Source organism: Balaenoptera musculus, chromosome 16 (assembly GCF_009873245.2).
Source record: "Balaenoptera musculus isolate JJ_BM4_2016_0621 chromosome 16, mBalMus1.pri.v3, whole genome shotgun sequence".
In the NCBI taxonomy this organism is placed as follows: Eukaryota; Metazoa; Chordata; class Mammalia; order Artiodactyla; family Balaenopteridae; genus Balaenoptera; species Balaenoptera musculus.
In genome coordinates, this window is record NC_045800.1 from 56,099,991 (window position 1) to 56,120,067 (window position 20,077).

General features: G+C 55.1%; 1 protein-coding gene across 7 annotated transcripts in view; it reads right to left on the reverse strand.

The window, feature by feature from the left end:
* Positions 1–20,077, reverse strand: part of ZMIZ1 (zinc finger MIZ-type containing 1) — a 233,455-nt gene that overhangs the window by 106,245 nt on the left and 107,133 nt on the right. For all 7 annotated transcript variants that reach the window (XM_036827838.1, XM_036827836.1, XM_036827834.1 and 4 more), the window contains one exon: positions 1,080–1,188. In XM_036827838.1, coding sequence (XP_036683733.1) covers positions 1,080–1,139 — 60 coding nt within the window. In that variant the 5' untranslated portion in view covers positions 1,140–1,188. The remainder of the gene's footprint in view (positions 1–1,079; positions 1,189–20,077) is intronic.

Below are 20,077 nucleotides of genomic sequence, written 5' to 3' on the forward strand. Positions count from 1 at the left end.
ACAGCTGTCCCCTCCCTGTCACTGAGACACTGAGGACAAGAGCCCCCGCCACAGTGAGCTGATCACCTGCCACGTGCCAGCCTGGGCTACGTGCTCCGCCCACAATGTCCTCAGAGCGTCCTACGAGGTCGGCCTTATTGGACCCACTTCGCGGGGGAAACTGAGGCTCAGAGAAACAGAGGGACAGGCCTGAGATTGTACCGTGGGTGGGTACGTGGAGGAGTGCGGATTTGGGCTCAGGTCGGTTTGATGTCAAAGCCTCTGCCCCTTCCGCCACATCTGCTCCTTCCTGGAGTAAAACAACACCGGAGCCTGTGCAGGGACACTGCTGCCCTGGGCTGCAGGGAGGCTGAGCCCAGAGGGTGGCCGCATCACTCCTGGTCGCCACTGGGGGGCATCTGCCTGCCCAAGCGTAACCAGGCTTCTTAAAGTGGGGACCTCTGAGTCCACTGTGAACAATCCAGACAGGGTACTGGCAGGCGAATCGCGTCTTAAGCTTGGTGTGAGTACAGGCAGGAGGGGGAACTTGTACCCTCTGGGACGAGGCCCTCCTGGCACCAGTGGGGCTGGACTGTGTGACTTTGGGTGACTCCCTTCCCTCTTCTGGGCGTTGGTTTCCTCTTCTGTAAGACGGTTGACTTTCCCAGGACCTTTCCTTTTCTATTTCTTTACAGAGAACCCCTGGAGCAGAGAAGTGGGGAGCTTGGGTCTGGGAAGGAGATTAGGCACTTCACTGCATCCTCAACACAGCCCAGAGTGCACAGAGCTCAGAAAGGGCACGACACTGGCCCAGTCATACAGCTGGGAAGGGAAGGGAAGGGACAGGAGAGAGCCGGCATTTGAACCCAGGTGAGTGATTCCAGTGCGAGGCTGGTCCGTGCCAGCCACGTTCTCACGAGGTGGGCAGCTGGGGAGCCTTAGGCAGTCAGCCTTGCCCACTGTCACCTCCACCCAGCACCTTGCGTGCTCAGCTACACAGTGTAGAGCATCCCCACTGCTCTGCCCGCCTCGCCTGCCCTGCCCTCGCCAGCGGGCCTGGCTGCCAGAGGTGGAGGAGCAAGCCCGGGCCACACACCCACCTGCTTGATGCACTGCAGTCGGTCATTGGTCTGTTGGATGTGCCTGTCCATAGAATTCATTCTGGCCGTTTCACTGGGTTCTACCCGAGAGCCATGAACGTTGTCCAGCCTGTGAAGACAGAGGAGAGTGGGTGTCACTGGGGTTGTGCCAGGCCCGCCGGCCTCATCGCCACCTTCCTGCCCCGTGCTGGCCTCAGTGGCTCCCAGCAGGTTCCAGGGCCCTTCGTGAGCTGTGGTGGCCTCTGCCCCGGGCAGCCCCGCGCTGGAAGGAGGAACTGTGGCCACGGCCAGCCAGCGCTTCTCCACGCTCAGCCCTGGGGGAACCCCATCTGGGCTGAGGGCAGGAGGTGCTCCTGCGTGTTCTCTGTGGGTGGCTCACATGGGCGCTGGGCAGGCGTGTCCACCACGCATTTCTACACACACGTGCGTGTTGGGCAGCGGCAGTAGGGACGACAGCTCCATCCGCAGGTTCCCGGCACGGGGCTTACCCACTCGATGTGGCTGTGTGTGCGTGTGGGCGCGTGTGTGTGCACGTGTGCACAGGGATCTTCCCACATGACGACCTTGACTGCATGTGTGGTCTGAGTGCAGCAGCCCCGTCACGGGTGCCCTCCCCGAACCCCCCACGCCTTAGAGTTTGCAAACCACAATTCCATGTTTCCCCTTTGCCCTCCCGGGAAAGAAGGAGGGCAGCCCTCAGCACCGCCCCCCTTTTGCAGATAAGGAGACTGAGGCTCAGAGAGAGGAAGGAGTTGCCCGGGATGGCACAGGGAGCCTGTGTCAGAGCTCAAACGAGGCCCCGGGGCTCTGACTGCCAGTTCACGGCCGAGTGGTTGGGGGACACAGCTGTCACACTCAACAGGCTCACTCTTCCTGAATGGCGCTGGGCCTGGGGCACATGAGCATGCAGGTGAGGAGGCCCCTGGAGCCCCCAGGCCTCTCCAGGGAGGCCTCGACTTCAAAGGCAGAGATGGAGATAGCGATGGAGGAGGAGAGGCAGTAAGACAGAGAGAGAAGAGCGAGGTTTCACCTCTGGTCCCCCCACTGCTCATGGGTCCAGGTCCTCGGGCCAAAGCAGAAGTCTGCACATCACTGGCTGTTTGCCCTCCCATGAGCCAGGCTGCAGACACATGGGTCAGACACAGGGTGCTCAACAGAGGCCCCTGGCACCTGGCCTTCTCTGCTACCCCGAAATACTGCCCCCTGAAGGCCCCCCATCTCTGTCCATGTCACCAGGTCCCATCTACCAAGTACTTTCTGTAGGCTGGGCCCTTGCATTCTCTTCTTGACTCCTCACGCCTACTCTGTAAGACTAGAAGCATCTCCATTTTACAGATGAGGAAACTGAGGTCTGAAATCTGCCAAGTCCCATGGCTAGTGGAAGCTTGGACAGTGTCTGTCTGCCTGTCTGCTCCCATGCCCTGGCTCTCTGCCCCCAGCACGGGCACCCTGGTTGGGGAAACTGACACCATGCCTGGCTGCAGCCTCGCGAAGAATGCCCTGTTCCTCTTCCAAGGAGCTCTTCACTACACAGCTCCTTTAAAGCACTTCTTATTGTTCCATTTGTGCTTGAAAAGGCAACTCATTTGTGTGGTTCAAAAATCACGGGTGTCCAGTGAAGTGCTAGCCTTGTTCAGCCCCCAGGGGCCTGCCCCCAGGGGCCTTTCTGGAGAGAACCAGTGTCACCCGTCTCCTTCTGAGGGACTCATCTTAGAGAAGCAAATATCTATGTGTACTATCTCCTGCCACTCCTTTAAAAAAACCCATAAAACGGTAGCATTCTGTACACACTATCTGGACCTTGCTTTTTTCCTCTTAATAATATCTCAAAGTTTATTCCACATCAAGACGTAAAGAGCCTTTTCATTTTTTAATGGCTGCACAGTATTCCCAGGCACCGATGAATCATTTATCCAACTGCCATCTGAATGTCCACCCCTGCCAGGTGCTGTCCTAAGGCCTGAGGTCCTAGAAAAGGCCCTTCTGCTCCAGGGGCTCACACTCTAGCCCAAGTGATGAGGCCTGAGCTGTCCCCAGATTTTATTATTGCAAACACTGTTGAAGGATCGCCTTTTACATCAGCCACATTATTGTGTGTGAATTAATCTAGAGAACACACTCTTGGAGTGGAGTTTCTGGGTCATTTGGTCATTTGTACTTTGATAAATGCTTGCTGGACTCACCTTATCTTGGAGCTTTCCAGCAAAACGGTAAAAATGGGGGTAGCATCCCCACATTGATCTCTCCTACCCTCACCCCACCAGCACCCCTCCATTCACACCAGTATCACACATTTACATACCCAGATATCCAACTTCTCCATTACTTATCCATTTAAATGCCCGTCTGTCCATCCATCCACCCACCCACCCAAACATCTTCAGCCTCCCCTTGCCCATCCATGCATGCTTCCAACTCACCTAGTAAACACTTATCAATATCTATACTGTGCTAGCTCTACGGGGCATGAGAGATGAAAACGAAATCAGTTTCTTGGGTTCATGGAACTCTTGGTCTAACCCCATATCCACTCCATGTCACCTATTAGGTGACTATTTGTTGAACTCCTCCTATAAGTTAGGTGCTGGTCCAGGCACTAGGCAAAGACACTGTTACTATATCCCCACTTTACAGATGAGGAAACTGAAGCTCAGGGGTTATAGTAGCAGCTCCAGAATCCTGGCTTTCCCACTACAACCAAAACTTTTGTACAGGTACTGGGGATGGGCCACAGAGGGTGGAGGGTACCACCGTCTTGTAGGTGTGTGTGTCAGCGGGGAGAGTGGTGATGGGGTTACTCCCCTTGCTACACCTGTAGGTCCCCCAAGCAGGGGCTGGGTTTCTCCTGCTGAGTTTACCTGCATGGAACCTCAGCCAGTGCTCACATGATGAGGACTCCAGGGACCAGGGACAAACCCTGGTGGGGGAAGCAGGGACATGGGTGGGGCCCAGAGCAGGAGTGAGCCAATGCCACCTTCGGTGAGGCCACTTCAGTTCCTGGTGCCAGATGCCATCTGAGTGGAAGAGACCCTGGTGGTCTCCCAGGCACCTGGCCTGGTGAGGTAAACAGGGAGCTGGGTCTTTCCAGCCCCACCCAGGACATGAGTGAACACTGGCTGCCAGGGTCCCAATTACAGAGTGCCATTTCCACAGTCAGTGGGGCAGGGACGCCAAGCCAAAGGGACCCATTAAACAAAGGCCTGGGGACTTCCCTGGTGGCGCAGTGGTTAAGAATCTGCCTGCCAATGCAGGGGACATGGGTTCAGTCCCTGGTCCAGGACGATCCCACATGCCACGGAGCAATGAAGCCCGTGCACCACAACTACTGAACCTGTGCTCTAGAGCCCGCTAGCCACAACTACTGAGCCCGCGTGCCACAACTACTGAGGCCCGCACGCCTAGAGCCTATGCTCCGCAACAAGAGAAGCCACCGCAATGAGAAGCCCGCGCACCGCAACGAAGAGTAGCCCCCGCTTGACGCAACTAGAGAAAGCCTGCGCACGGCAACGAAGACCCAACGCGGCCAAAAAAAACCCAGAAAAAAACAAAGGGCTGCGCCAAGTCAGGAGGAGCCTGAAGGAAAATACAAAGAAACCCCAGGCCTGTGCAGGCCTCAATCCCCTGGCTGCAGGCTGCAGCCAACCAGGACAAAGGGCCTGTGGTGGCCCAAGAGGCCAGCAGGGGGTGCTGTTGATGAAGCTAACTGCCCAGGGGGCTAGAAACCTGCACTGTGGAAATCTGGTGAGGGATTAGGTGGCCACACAACACACTGTCTCTAAGTAGGAACTTTTGGGGGATTTCCCTGGTGGTCCAGTGGGTAAGACTCCGCACTCCCAATGCAGGGGGCCCGGGTTAGATCCCTGGTTGGGGAACTAGATCCCGCATGCACGCTACAACTAGGAGTTCGCATGCCGCATCTAAGAGTCTGCATGCCGCAATGAAGATCCCGTGTGCTGCAACTAAGAACCGGCTCAGCCAAAAAAAAAAAGAGAAAGAAAGAAAAGTAGGAACTTTTCCCAGGATGGGCACGGCCTTTTGTCTATAGTGTCAGAGACCTAGTGGGGCCTTGATAAATGCTTGTAGAATGACTGACAGATCATTTCTGGGGCCTGGGGCTGCTCAGCCCACCCAGGGAAGCCCCAAGCAGGCACCAGGAGTCCAGACTCACCCAGACAGCCACCTGGGGGCCCAGAGGTTGTCCTTTCCTGTTGAGCCATGGCAGGGGGCCACAGGTTTCCCCCGAGGAAGCAAACAGTAAAGGGGAGATAGACTGTCGGGTTTGTCTCCACTCTGGCTCATGGGCAATCTTTTCTAGAGGCCAGTGGCTGGACTAAGTTGGCTTCTGGATTCAAAGATGCTCAGAATATCATTGGCCAAAGGTGTTTTGAGGTGTCCCACCACCCTGAGCTCAGCTGGTTTTATTCTGGGGAGTCTGAGGCCCACAGGTGCTGTGTCCCAGGTCACACAGCATGTCTGGGCTGGATCTAGACCCCAGGGGGCTTTTCTCCCAGGCCGGGGCTCCATGTTGTAGGAACCAAGAAATGAATGGCTGGGCCTGGGACACCTGTGAGACCCAGAGCGTTGACAGGAGAGACATCACAGGGACAACTGTGTGTCGTGTATGTCTTAATCTATAAAAGAACAAAATGTCTGGCTGATTAAGGAGATACTTAGGTGACATTTTTAAACCACCAAGATCATTGGGAAATTGGGGTTATTAACACCAGGAATGGATGGGGCTGGAGGCTCCACCCCTGCAGAAAAAGGGTCAAGGCCTAGAAGGCTAAAGATTATGGACATGGAGAGAAGAGGAGGGCTGAAGGAGGCATGAGAGAGCTAATAGCTCACTGAGGGGCAGTCTGAGATCTTCCATCAGTTCTGCACCTGCTGTGTTTAGGCACCAGGCCAGGCCCTGTGCACTGATAATTCACTCAATCCTAAAAGGCTCAGAGAGGTGAAGTGACTTGCCCAGGATCACACAGCCGGGACAGTGTTGGGCTGAGATTCAAACCCTCTGCCTTTCTAACCATTAATGTGTTGTTCTTTCAACTCCTCCAAGACTGTCAGAGCCTCCTGGAAGTCCCCACCCAAGGCTGTGCCTCAGCCCAAAGAGATGTTCCCCTGGTTCCACCCAACCTGCCCAAACCCATCCACTTGCTTCTAAGGCCATCCTGGTGCCACTGGGCTCCCTGCCTGCTGGCCAGTGCCGGGAAGTGGCGAGCGCTCAGCGGCCAGCAGAGGTCGCTCTCCGCCGCAGGAGCGTTGCTGGGCTTGGCTGCAGTCTCTCTCCTCCCAGCCTGGACTCCTAAGCTAAGAGTCGAGTTGCTACAAATCCTCCGTGGCGGCTGCAACTCCAGTGCCCACAGAGGCCAGGCTCCCTCCCAACTGGAGATCACTGTTGGCCCGGCCCTGGGTGTACCCAGGGCCTCGGCCCTTCTTCTTGCCATCTGCCTGCCTCCCAATGGGGAGTGAGCTCAGGCAGTCAACCGCCTGTGGCCCCTGGCCCTCTCTCCTGGTCTGAGCAGCCACCGGCCTGCAGGAGATGCACAGCTAGTCAGCTTGGGGGCCTGGAGGCAGCCCAGCTCTGCCACCCTCCTCCAGGCCTCAGTTTCCCCATCTGTAAAACGAAGGCTAGCAGGCCGCTGGCAGCCCTTCAAACTCAACATCTTAGGATTTTGGTGTCAGGAGCTCCAGCTGTTTGGAAAATGCCATCTCAACAAGTGTAGGATGCTTGACTTTAGAACTGCGAAGCCTGTCTCAAGGCAGGCCTGCGGGGAGCCTGAAGGCCCAGGAAACTCTGGTAGAACTGCTGTTCCAGGGTCACCTAAGACCGCAGACACTGCCCCCCTCTCTGTTACACACTTTTCCTTGCAGCTTACGCTCAGCTTGGCCTAACTGCACGTAGGCAGGTTTTCTGATGGTGACATCTGGGTTGGCCGGTCTTCTCAGCTCCCAGGGGAGCTCTTGAAAGGGCCAAGCTTCCATTCTGCACGACTCACCACTAGCGGGGCATGGGCAAGTTCAGCCTCAGAGGAGCCTAAAACAGAAGACAAGCTCAGGAAAAGCTAGCTGCTCTCAGGCACGTAGGGCTGCTCAGAGAGTAGACTGTTGAGAGCTGAAAGGGCGCCTGGGAACCACCGGCTCCTGGGTCCTCATGCAGCAGGATGGACACAGGGGAGACAAGGGCGAGCGGGACTGGAGCCCATTTGTCGGGGTCTAAGGAGGGCCCTGGGTCATCTCCAGGCTCCCTGGAAGCATATCTCCTGGTCTGAAATGCTGGGGGAGGCACATGGCCCTCAGCAGGCCTCCTCCCTAGAAACGGGGAACAGGGTGCTCTCAGCTGCCCCGTGGAAAGTGGGGTCCTGGAGCCCTGGAGGCAGCTCCCTGGGGCTGACATCAGCAGTACTAATATCAGTGTGTTTTATTTTTCCCTTTTGAGGCCAAACAAGTTAACTGGCACACTTAACACACAAGCACCCAGGGGAGAGGCATTTGCATATGTGTGTGCACACCCACATAATTAGGTACCCCCTTTGCACACTTACGCATAGGTATATGCACACACTTGAGGGCTGGCCCAGACGTATAGAGCACACACAACTCCTGACAGCTTGCACCGGCAAGTGGCAGGTCCCCAGGGGAGCTGTGTGAGCAGTGGTGTGCAGAAACAATTCAATCACCATGCACATCTGCAGCTCAGATTCCCCCGGGGCGAGCAGTGCCGGCAACAGCGGTGGGGGGACTATACCTACAGTCTGCAGAGCAGAGGCTGCATTCCAAGACACTGCCAGGGCCAAGGAGCTTGGGACATGCCTGCTGGTCAGCCTGGTGGCAGAGCCTGGGGTTCCAGGGGACCCATCCCGACCAGCCCCTTTCTAGTTTTCAGACTCCAAGAGGGGCAGATGTCGTGGGCCCTGGGTTCAACAGTGACCTGAGTGTGACAGTGTCACTCTAGGTCCTCCTCTGCCTGGCCCCCACCTCCCACTACTCCCCGCTGATCCTGTGTCCTCCACGTGGGGCTGCTCCCTGCCTCCTGGACAGTGCTCTGAAGATCACACCTCTACGTCTTTGCCTCAGCCCAGAATGCCTGGCCCCCTTCATCCATTAAGGCCTGGTTCAACGGTCACCCTCTTGGTTGGTTTCCCCCAGCAGAGCCACTCACTTCTACTTCTATGTCCTCAGTGCCCCTGTCACGCACCCCCAACTTGGTGGTACTAGACCAGTGGGGTGTCTTTGCGTCTGGCTCCCCCGTCAGCTGGGGTGTCTTCCAGTTATGGATTCCCAGAGCCTAGCCTACGTACCCAGCAGGTGCTCAGCAGTGTTTATTAGATGGATGGATGGATGGCCATCATTGGGCCCAGAGTGGCAAGAGCTGAAAACCCAATGACTCAGCCCTAATCAGAGGATCTTAAGACGGGGAGAGACTCTGATAACTCGGTCTGGGGTTCCCAAAGAGTGATGCGTGTACCACTGGTGGAACGAAGATGATTTTAGGTGGTCCATGGGCAAAACTTGTACATTTTCATAGTGAAGTATTTGGACTAGAACAATTATCACTGGTGAGTTCGTGGACATTATTATTTAGGACAGGGTTAAATAAGGGAGGGATGGCAAACCTAAAAGGATTAAAGAACCATTTTAAACACAGTATAAATGGTATGAAAGTGACGGAAGTTAAGCAAGCACTGATGGAGTTTGATGCCTTCCTCCTCTTAAAAGTAAAGGAGCTCAGAGAGGTGTAGCAGCTCTGCAGTCTGCACCAGACACACTGCCTGGAGGCAGAGGAAGAGGGTGGTGGTGAAGCAAAGACAGTCAGAGTGACTTTGTGTCCTATCCCAGGGAAGTCAGGGAGGTGGGGCAGAGGGACAGACGTGAGGGGGGAGAGGGAGGAAAGAGGCAACTCCAGGCAGCTGACCGGGCCCAGCTGCTTCCCATTCTTGGCCAGGCAGCTGGAGCAGGCCCTTGGGCCACCTTGTGGCCTTGCATGGGGTGAGGCCCCTGGGTAGGGGGTGGGCCCTGAGAGCCAGACCTTCTTGGCTGGGAGACTGTGGGAGGGCACTTTATTTCCCTAAGCCTTCATCTGTCAAACAGAAAGGTGCATCGCCTCCCGGCCCACTGCACTGAGGAGCTGAGTAAGTGAAGTCACTCAGGGCACAGTGTTCTGAAAAGGGAAATCCTGATTTGGACAACATCTCTTCCAAATCCAGGTCCCCCTTCTCAACTCCAGGATGCCCCATGACAAGACTCGACCAGGCTCCACACCTCCTGGTCACAGAGTTCAGACGCTCTGGCTTGGCACTTGAGGTTCCTGGAAGGGTGGACCTACTTCTCTCCATGACCCCATCTCCCAGCTCCCACTCTCCTCTACAGGAACCCCTACTGTCAATGGTCGTTAATGGGACAACACAATGTACCCTGGGTGTTTCAGAGAGGGGGCTTCCTGAGGGCAGCCTTGTACGCCTGACAACCTGTTCTGGGACACAAGAGTTAATCCAGAGGAGAGGATGGCTAATTTGGGAGAACACGTGTTTATGCTATGCTGACAAAGATGCCAGCCCACTGTCCCGCGCACACTGTGCTGGGAATCCCAGCTGTACTTGGGTGTGCCTCATCCCCCTGGGGCATGTGACACCTTAGCAGGCCCAGGCCATGCCCTTGAGGCCAAACTCTCCTGCCACCCTCTGGCCACACTCCAAGTCCGTGACCTCAGAGTGAACTTTCACTGACAGCTTCTCTCCCCAAAAGGTGAAGGAGGGCCAGCTTCAGCGCTGGATAAGGTTGCTGGGTTTTCTCTCATTCCCAAGGCTATGCCACCTCTGCTTTTTGTTTCCTCAGAATGAAAAGAGAAACTGAACAAGTACTGAACCTATATGTGCCAGACAAAAGGCTCAGATGCCATGAAGTGGGAAAGAGGGAGGGTGGAAACAGTTCCTTAAGGGCACTCAGAGATCACAGGGTGGGATGAAGCTGGAGATAGAGCCAGGGTCCCCTGACTACCATCTGGTGTCCTCTAGAAGGCTGTAAATACCCTGCAGATATTCCTACAGCTCCAGCTCTAGGAAAAAGAGGTGTTCTCCACTGTGTCTTCATTACCCCAGCCCCTCAAGGCTCCAAATCCATTCACCTGGCATTCTCCAGGAGCTCCAGACAGGGGCAGGGGCAATGGCATGTCCAAAGGAGAGTCAGATATAACTAGATGAGCCCTTAAGAAGCACATAGGGCTGTGGTGTATGGGACGCTACTTCTACCTCCTGCACCCATGACAGGCATGACTAATCAGTCACCGTACTCTTCCCACTGGGTCCAGACATGCCCAGCCAATCCTCCACACACCCTTCTGCCCAGCCATTCTTAACCACTTGGTACTGACACATGAGAAGAAAACCTCTGGGCAGCTCCATTTTTTTTTTTTTTTGCTGCACCAGGAGGCATGTGGGATCTTAGTTCCTCGACCAGGGATTGAACCCGAACCCTCTGCACTGGAAGCACGGAGCCTTAACCACTGGACCACCAGGGAAGTCCTGGGCAGCTCCATTTTTAAAAGGAGGGTGACCAGAGGCCTAGAGTGGGGAGAGCTTAGCCTGAGGTCACCAGCCAGTCAAGGCATGAGCAGAGACCTGCGTGCAGATTTCCCAATTCCTGACTTAGTCCTCTTTTCCCTAAACTGGGAGTCAGAGCCAGGCTCTTCTTGAGCTGAGAGCCCACGTATGGACCACTCAGGCAAGCCAGCCACATTTCAAGCAACCTTACATCAATCACGGTCTCACAGCAGCTTGTGGACAGTACTATCCTATTTTGCAGAGGAGAAGATTAAGGCTCAGAGTGGGTGGGTGATTACTACCCAGTCGCACAGGGATGACACAGGCTGGCCCAGGACAATAGCTGTTTCTCCTGAGCCTGGGCTTTTATTTTTATGGGTATACCTTTTCTTTTAGTTAGTCCCTATGAACTGTCAGATTTTCCAAAAGATTTATTTGCACTAAAAGTGGTAGATGATAAAAACAAGCAGTCCTCATGGCTTAGATCTAGAATGGATCTGGGGATCTGCTCAGGCCCATCATTTACAGATGAGGAAACTGAGGCCCAGGGCAGGGGCAGGGGTGGAGGTGGAGCAGAGCCTTGAGCCTCTGTTCTGGGTCAGAAGTGGGGGCCAGGGCCACACCCAGGCCTCGGGAGCCCTGGCTGCCCTGAACTTCTTGGCTCTCTCTGCCCCACCCATGTCCAGGCACCTCCTGCAGGTGCCGGCTGAGGGCAGGCCTGTGGGCCCAGACCGCTCAAATAGGGGCCTGCCCCGGGGAGCTCTCAGGGGTCTCGAGGTGGCGGGGGTGGGGAGGGACAGGGTGACTATGACAGGCTATGCCAAGCCTGGTGGGAGCAAGGGCTCTGTTCCCCCTGGGGAGCATCTGTGGTTTTTTCTGCAGAAGCCCTGTGACGTCCCCGTGGCTCTGTGTGGACTTCTGGCGTCCCAGCTGGGCTGAAGCTGGCACACTGACCCCGTAAGTCCTGCCTCTTTCTAGAAGGCCTGTGGTGCAGGGGGTGAGTCAGCTGGGATCTGGTGCCCATCACCCTGGCTGTCATCAAATCTGCACGCGGGGAATCTCTGGGTCTGAGGCTACTCAGGGACTAAACCACCCCTGACCCAGGCTGGGAGTGGGAGCCTCATCCCTGGAACCCTCCAGGGACAAGCTGGGCACCCCACAGGCAGCCTGAAAACATGCTTCCTGAATGTCTGCTGAGAGACAAAAATTCACACTAGGTGCTCCAAAATCCTGTGCTGACTTGACACTCTCACTGTGCAAGGCACTCTACAGTTTACAAAGCACCGATGTCATAACCTCATTTGACCCTAGTTATCACCTCATTTACACGGGCAGTATAGCTTAGCGGTTAAGGTCACTAGGCTGCCTGGGTTCAAATCCTGACTCTTTCACTTGCTAGCTTCTGTGACCTGGAGCAAAATGCTGTTCTCCGAGTGCCTCAGGCTCCCGATCTGTAAAACGGAGGCGATAATAATAACGGTGCCTACTCCGTAGGCTGCTGTGTTCGTTAAATGAGTTACTGAATAGGAAGCACTTAGCACAGCCCCAAGCACGTGGGCCCTGGCTCTACACAGGACCCAGGTGGGCCTTATCATCTCCATCGCAGGCAGGAGGAAACCGGGGGTCAGAGAGGAGCCGGTACTTGCTGGGGGGTGGGGGGAGTTAAAAGCCAACCACCCTAGACACTAAAGACCTTCAACTTTCTTTAGAAACCTAGTTTTAAAACTTATTTTTCAACCTTGCAACAACATCTTAGGCAGAGGCTCAGCTTATGCAACAGTGAAAGGGGCCGGGCTCTGGATGGAGGGGAGGGGGCGAGGCTGCCGCCTCCACTAGCCCTCACACCGGGGCCTCTGGGAGCCACCCTGCGCCTCAGTGCCGGGCGCCTCGGAGCACGTGGGTGGCTGAGGCAGGGGCCCCGTGCCCACTGGCCAGAAGGCCACATTGAGGAGCTGGAGGGATCTGTCCTTGTGGCAAAGGCCAGTTGTGAAAAGTTCCAGAAGGAAGCGGGGAGAGGGTCAGTGCTTTGGGCCGTGTGGACTGAGCACGGCTGATGCAGAGCAGTGCCTGGACGCCCACGCGGGATCTGTCCAGGTGGGCACTGTCACTGAAGGAGGCCTATTCTGGGAAGAAGGAGGGCAGTGGCCAGGACACTCCAGACCAGGCTGCCTGAGGTCTGTTCCTTGGAAATGGGTCCTCCCTGAGCGAAGGATTCTCTGGTCAGATCGCTGGGTGAAAGCTGCACATTCTACCCCCTCCGGAGGGGAGGAAGCACACCTGCACGCGAAGGGCCTTAAAGAATCTGGCTTTTCCCAAAGTGACTAGAGAGCAAAATACTTTTTTCACTAAACACGTTTTAAAATCCCATAGAGCTAGTTTTCCCCGGAACTGCCTTTGACAAATTCCGACCTAAGGGGAGTGGCTGTAGGGTGAAGAGGCTGGACGGCAGGGAGAGAGACTGCAGAGGAAGACCAGTAGGCTGGCAGGCTAGGGGAGGGGTGCCTAATGGGGTGGGGGACCAGAAACTGAAGTGTTTCTGGTCGCAGGAAGAGAAGTCACAGAGCACCCACTCCAAGATCTGAAACGCACCGCCCAGGAGGCCTGGGGCCCTGGATTCTGAATCCAATGTTATGGCCAGCTTCATGAGGCCACCACCACTTAGATGTACCCAACCAGCCAGGAGCCCGCCTGCGGGCCCCTGCAGCTCCCTGCCCTGCGCAAGGCTGGCCCAGGTCAGGAGAAGGGCAGCCCAGGTCACATTCTGGAAGGGCAAAGGCCAGAGTTGGAAGGTCAACTGAGCTGCCTGACACAAGAGTCCGGGTTGTCTGGGGATGCTGGCACATCCCCTGCCCCACCCAAGCCAAGAAATCTAAAGGGAGGCCACAGGCCAAGGTGGCCCTCCAGCAGCCACTCAGAAATCTCTGTTCATAATTATGCATAATAAGAACAACAACACCATTAAGTACCTGTGTGTCAGGCAGCGCATTTGGTGTTTTATGTGAATTATCTTTATAACGATATAGGTAGAATGATTAGCACCATCTACAGATGGGATAAATAAGACTGAAAATGATTAAGGAACTTGCCCAAGATCAGAAAATGGCAAAGCTGGGATTCAGACCCGCCTGTCAGACTTCAAAACCCAGCATCTATCCCCTAAACCAAGCTACATCCACACCATCCTGGGGCTGGGGGCTGAGAAAGCTTCTCTGCAGATGGCCCAGCTCCAGGCTGTTCTGGAAGAGGCCTTCCAGTTCATTGATCCGCTGGGCGCCACCCTTTGCCAGCTCTGCACTGGCTGTGCCCAGCCTAGAGCTGGACAACGTGGACAAGAGCCGTCAGTTCTCAGGGGGCTCCTGGGTGGGGGACCCCAACCATGCCAGTTACACGAGCAGTGCTGTGGACACACAGGTGACCTCTCTCTGGGCCTGTTTTCTGAGCCCCTAAAGGATGGGGCTGATTGAGATGTCATATACTTTTCCCCGTACTCCCTAAACCCCTGAGGATGGCAGGGCACACTCAGGATCTAGTGAGCACTCACTCTGTACCAGGCCATTTCACACACATTACCTCCCCTAATTCCCACATCAACCCAGGGAGGTGGGCATCGTTGCTCAGACTTCACAGATGAGGAAACTGAGGTCCAGAGAGGTTATGAAACTTGCCTAAGGTCACACAGTGGGGCAGCGGGGTTGCTGGGATTGGAACCTGGGTTTGCCTCATTTCCAAGGCCCACCCAGCCTGATGCAGGGCTGGAAGAGGATGCAGGGAGGGATTCCTGCCAGGCCTGGGCCCACATCACCGGGTGACTGTAGCACTCAGCCCCTCAACTCTCGGCGTTGGTGAAATTCTGGCTGGGTGAGATGATTCCTAAGGCATTTTCTAGCTTTAATGCTCTGACAGGAGGGTGGGGGAGGAAAGGATTAAATAACAACAAAAAAGTGAGATGGCATCCCCGAGTTCCAGAAGCCCGGAATCCAGGTGAAGGCAGACAAGCTGTACTAACTGACCTGTTGGCAATGCCCACAATGGGGGCTAGACTATGGAAGGCCCAGTGTTGGGCTGGGGGGCAACCCCATAAGCTTTCTGAAGGTAGAGGGGCAGAGCTAGACCTCCAGCAGGGGCAGTGTGGCTGGGCAGAGGGCCAAGATATGAGGGTGGGCTGGGTTGGGGCAAGGAAAGCCTCTCTTATTTTGGAAATAAAACCACACATGCCCAGTGCCCCTTTGGCCAGGCCTGGCCAGTCAGCCTGGCAGGGTGGCATCGGGGTCTTTCTTAAGGGAGAAGGTATTGAAATGAAGCAGGACGCTCACAATTCATCTGCTTTTCAATTAACTCGCCCTGCTGCCTTAAGTGATTCCCTGCTTACGCTCATTCTTTTGAAAATTCCAAAGTGCTGTTTCTGACCTGTGATTTACTATTGCCGTACATCTCTATAAGCAGTGTTTTAGCTTAAGTGGCAGTTGCATATTAATTACAAAGTTAATTATGTGCTGTGTAATCATGTTGTAATTCATTAGTTTACACTCTGAGAGCCTCATGCTAATAGCAAGATCTGACAGAGGGGTTCAGGAATCACCAAGAAAGACCTGTTGAAAACCCAGAATGGGGCTGAAAAGGACTTGAGCCCCATCAGGATGGTTCCTTGGGACTCATCTGCTTGACCTGAGGCCCGGTCATTGTGCCCCTCGAGGCTGTTCTCCTGAACAGAGCGCTGGACCCTCACTGCCCGGGGCTCTAAGGGATCATGGTCTGGAGCGCACACTGCTTTCAAACCCTTATCTGCTGAGGACGGTGGAAAACCCAGCTGCGTCTTGTTTTTTCCCTCACGGAAGTCCAGGGACAGGAACAGAATTTGTTTAATATTACTTACGGAACAGAGAGTCACTTCTAGGTGAAAAATTAACTGCTCAGATCACCAAAACAAAGTGGCCCTGGGAACACTGACCGTGGAGCAGACTTGGGAGGGGCCTCGAGAGGCTTCAGGTCCGAGACAGTTCTTCAGATGGGGAGACCCAGGCCCAAGAAGGGGAGGGGCGTGGCTGGGTTTGGGACCAAGGTCTCTTCGCATCCTTTTCCTCCTCTACCATCTCTTCTGAAGCATCAGGGATCTTGAAATGAACACTGGCCACATTTCTCTCTCCTTTCTTTCCTGTTTTGTTTTGTCTCCTAATGAACTGACCCACAGGGTGGCCTTGGCTGTGAATCCCAACTCTACTCCTTACCCAATCTCAAAACCCCGCTGAGGCCCAGGTACCTTGCCTGTGAAATGGGGTGAAGAAGATGGATCCTTGCACAGGGATCTGAAGATGGATGGGAAGGAAATGTGGGCCCTCCAGACCCTGCCCATACCAGACTGCTCTAGCAGTGTTCCAGAGGATCCTTTTCTAGAACCATCCCAGCTAGTGGAGAATTCCCCATGATCCTCCAATGGCATTTAAAATCAATGTGAGTAAAGACAGGCCTACCACAAAAGCCGCCCCCTCTCTGCAAATCTGTGGATCAAATTTCAAGCTTTTGTTACATGAGGGGATACAAGGCTGTGACCTACTCTGGACATAGTGATCTGGTGGCTGAGACCCTCTGCTTTCCAAATATAAACCTGCTTGTTTTATTTTTGCTGACAGCTGAACAACAACAACAAAAAAAGATGTGGAAGTCCATCCCCTTCTGGCTCCAGTCAACAACAGGAGAGAAGGACTCGGAGCCCCAGCTGGCATGGGAGGAAGATAAATAAGAAAAAACAAAACATGTCCTCCTGCTACAGCGGAATGTTTAAAAAAGAGGTGAAGAGCACAAGGTCAGGGGCAGATTTCATTTTCTCTAATTTTAGCAGGCTGAGGTAGGAGGCAGGATGCTGCCGACTCAACAGTTTTGGGGGAATCAGTTTTGGAGGGAACTCATTTGTTTGGTGGGGAGGGGGGCGTCTTAACAGCCAAAGGCGCTGTGGTTTCCTTTCCAGGGAACACATTGGTTTCCTTGGCAACAGAGAAGTCCAGCCTCCAAAGTTCTGCCGAGAGACCAAGGCTTGGCCTGGGATGCTCCCGACAATTATCCACAGCCAAGGTCTCACCATCCCACTCGCCCAGGCAGTGCGCTGGGTGGGAGAGGTGCAAAAATGTCGGCTCTGCAAAAACGTGGGCACCGATCTCCGTCTCTCCCCCTTGCACTTGTGCAAGCAGCTATTCATCCCCAGATCACCACTTTCCAGGGCTTTATGGCCAAGCAGGTAAAAAATGCTAGAAACAGCTTGGAAACAAGCCTGCGTTTGACAGCACCCGAGGACCTCGAGGGAACAGTAATGGCTTTGGGGCGGGTGGCTGATGGTCCAGCGCGCTTCAGCCTCGCATGGCTGGCACAGAGGAATGGCATCAGAACAGAGAAGGTCTGAATTTCTGAAGTCACCTCCCTCTATCCAGGCTCACTCACGTGGCTCTGGAGCCCAGCTTCCCAGAGAGAAATATTTAAACGTCTGGCCTGGGAAGACGCCATCCGTGCAGCAGGTGTGGGAGGGGTGGGGTGTGAGTGGGAGGAGGAGAGGAAGCAGAGAGGGGCCGGTGATGGAATCTGCAGAGCACTTATCCCACCGAGGCGCGCTATGCTAAGTGCCCCACACGCTCTGTCTCATTTAACACTCTCTCCAGTTGCCAGGGGAAGCAGTCACAATTATTCCTGGCTGGAGGGAATGGAAGGAGTCAAGTGACCTGCCCAAGGCCACCCAGTAAGTGAGTGGCAGAGCTGTGAGTCACACCTGCCAGTCTCTGAGCCTGTTCTCAGGAGAGGGGTGGATGGAATGCCAGGGGCAGGGAGGGAGGGGAGAGTTGCTCTGGCTAGCGGTTTACTCCACTGGTGGCGAAAGGGAGACAGAGGTTCCTGGAATTCTCCCTTCTGCTCCCCTCCCCAGAGCCTCCCCCCAATCCCCCCTGCATCTAAACATTCCCCAGGAAGACAGGCCCCAGAGCAGAGCTACCCAGAGGCTCTGACCCAGAGGCCCCAGCCCCTACACTCCACCTCGAGGCAGACGTAGCACTGGCTAACGTTTTCTGAGGGCCTGATGTTGCATCCTTTATAAGCTTTGTCTCCTTTAAGGCCAGAACAGCTCTATGAAGTAGGTAGTAATAGTCCACTTTATAGATGAGGACTGGGGGCTCAGTAGCATGTCCAAGTTCGTACAGCTAGCAAGAGGCGAAGCTGGAATTCAAGCCCCAGTCTGATGTCAAAATCTAGGTATACCCTTAACTAACGATGATGATGATGATGGTGATAATGATGATGGCCAAACTTTCCTGAGCTCTCACTATGTGTCTGTCCTGTTTTAAGTACTCTACACACATTTACTTATTTTATTCTCTCAACCATCCTATGAAGTACATGTTACAATTAGCTCCGTTTCACAGATGTGGAAACTGAGGCACGGAGCTCTATAAGCAACATGGCCAGGGGCACACAGCTCATAAGCTGTAGGGCCAAGGTTTGGATCCAGAAATTCAGGTAGACTCCTGAAATTCATACTAGTGACTCATAAGATGCCCTGTTTCTCCAACCACTGGGACATCCTCCCAGGCCTGAGCCCTTGATTCTGGGATCCTGTAAAGCCAGGTAGCAGTTGTGTTTTTCCCTTCCTAGAGATCAGCTCCCAGGAGAGTGCCTTCTCCCACCCCCAGGAACAGGCAGGCAGGACCTGGAGTGCGTTTCCATGTGTGGATGTGAGTGGGCAGGTGTGTGCACCTCAGGCTGGGTGGCATCAGGTTGTGCATGCAGCTAATTTATAACCCCCAGAGAAAACAGAATTGCAAAGCTCACTCACAAATCTTCCCTATCGAGGCACTTGTGACAGGCAAGCGTGCCGTGAATTCCCAAGAACAGGCAGGCCTCCCCGCAGCCTCTACTGCTGAGACAGGCCCAGGTGACCTGGCCACCTGTGGGTCAGCTCTGCAGAGGTCCGGCCAGCTTAGCCCTGGGAGTGGTCGCCGACCTGGAGAGCCCTGTTCCTGCCTATCAGAAACGCTGGCTCCAGGGTCACCCCCACTCCCGATTACCCATCCCCCACCCTTGGGTGGGTCCTACCCCACTGCCAGCCCTCACACTCTGGTCCTCACTGCTCAGAGGCAGGGAGCAGGGCCGTTAGCACCTACAGAACTGAGGACACTAGCGAATGTCTCGACTCATACCACATACCTCATACTATACTAAGTGTTTTAAGGTTTGTCTCGTTTGAGTGCACGTCACACGCAGCAAGGCTCAGAGAAGTTATGTGACTTGAGCCTGGGATTCAACATCAGCAGTCTGATTCCAGAGCCTGTTCTGAGAACCACTCCACTGTATTCCCTCAAATCCTCAAACCTCACTGGGGTCCCTGGACCGTGTCCCTGGTACACAGATACTCACTGAATTTCCCCCAGAGGGGACAACGAGGGGGCCCAGGTTTGGTTCTGGTTGGGGTCACCCCTCTGGGGTTAAACCCCATCCAAGTTCCCATAGCTGTGAACCACGAGACGTTTCCAGCTTCTGCATGCTCAGAACTGGTGCTGCCCACTCTTGAGTCTGGCTCACACTGACCCTTCTAAACCCAGCCCTGGGGGCACTGTGATCACAGAGCGGAAAAGGGACGCATGCTTTCTTCCCAAACCTTGCTCCACAGAGCCTTCCCCAGCAGCGGGCACGGTGACTATAGCACACCGAATGGGGGGCCCAGCACTTGGGCCCTCTGTGATCTCCCAGCCAATTCTCCTGTTGCCCCACCCTCACAGGTGGGAGGATGGGCGAGGGCAGGGCAAACCGGGCAGCAGTCAAGGGCAGGGATAGGCCGAGTCTTGACTCTGCCCTAACCTGCTGTGTGACCCAGGCCAGTGTGCTGCCCTTTCGGAGTTTTGTCTCTTCTATCTGGGAAATGAGTTGGGCTTGCCTGCATGATTGTTGGGAGGATTAAATTAAATGAGCATGAGAGAGTGTTGACCCTTTGGAGAGGTGTGTACGTCCATGCACACACGTGCACCCACAGAGCTGAGGTGACATCGGGTTGCAGGAGTCCCCATCCCGGCCCAAAGAGCACTCCACACCAGGCCACCCTACCCAAGAGGTGTCTCTCGGGACTGGCACCAGGGTGAGAGCCCCCGCTCCTCCCCCTCCAGCTCAGACTCCTTCAGCCCCAAACCTATAATCCCCAGCAGGGAAAATGACAGCCTTGCCCGGCAGCCGCCCTCGGCCGATGGGCGAGGAGCCGGGCGGTGGCCATGGTGGTGGCTGGGAGGCGGGCCCGGGACACACAGCCGCCGAGTCAGGGGAGGTCAACGGCGGGGGACAAATGCCGTGGGGACTGTGGGCTTTGGGGTGGGTAGACACTGGATGAGAGGGAAGAGGGGAAGGGGAGGGCACAAGACTTCAGGGTTGGCCTGAGGCTGGTTCTCTGCAGGACAAGGCCCAGGGAGAGTCAGCAAGGGGTCATGACCCAGGAGCCAG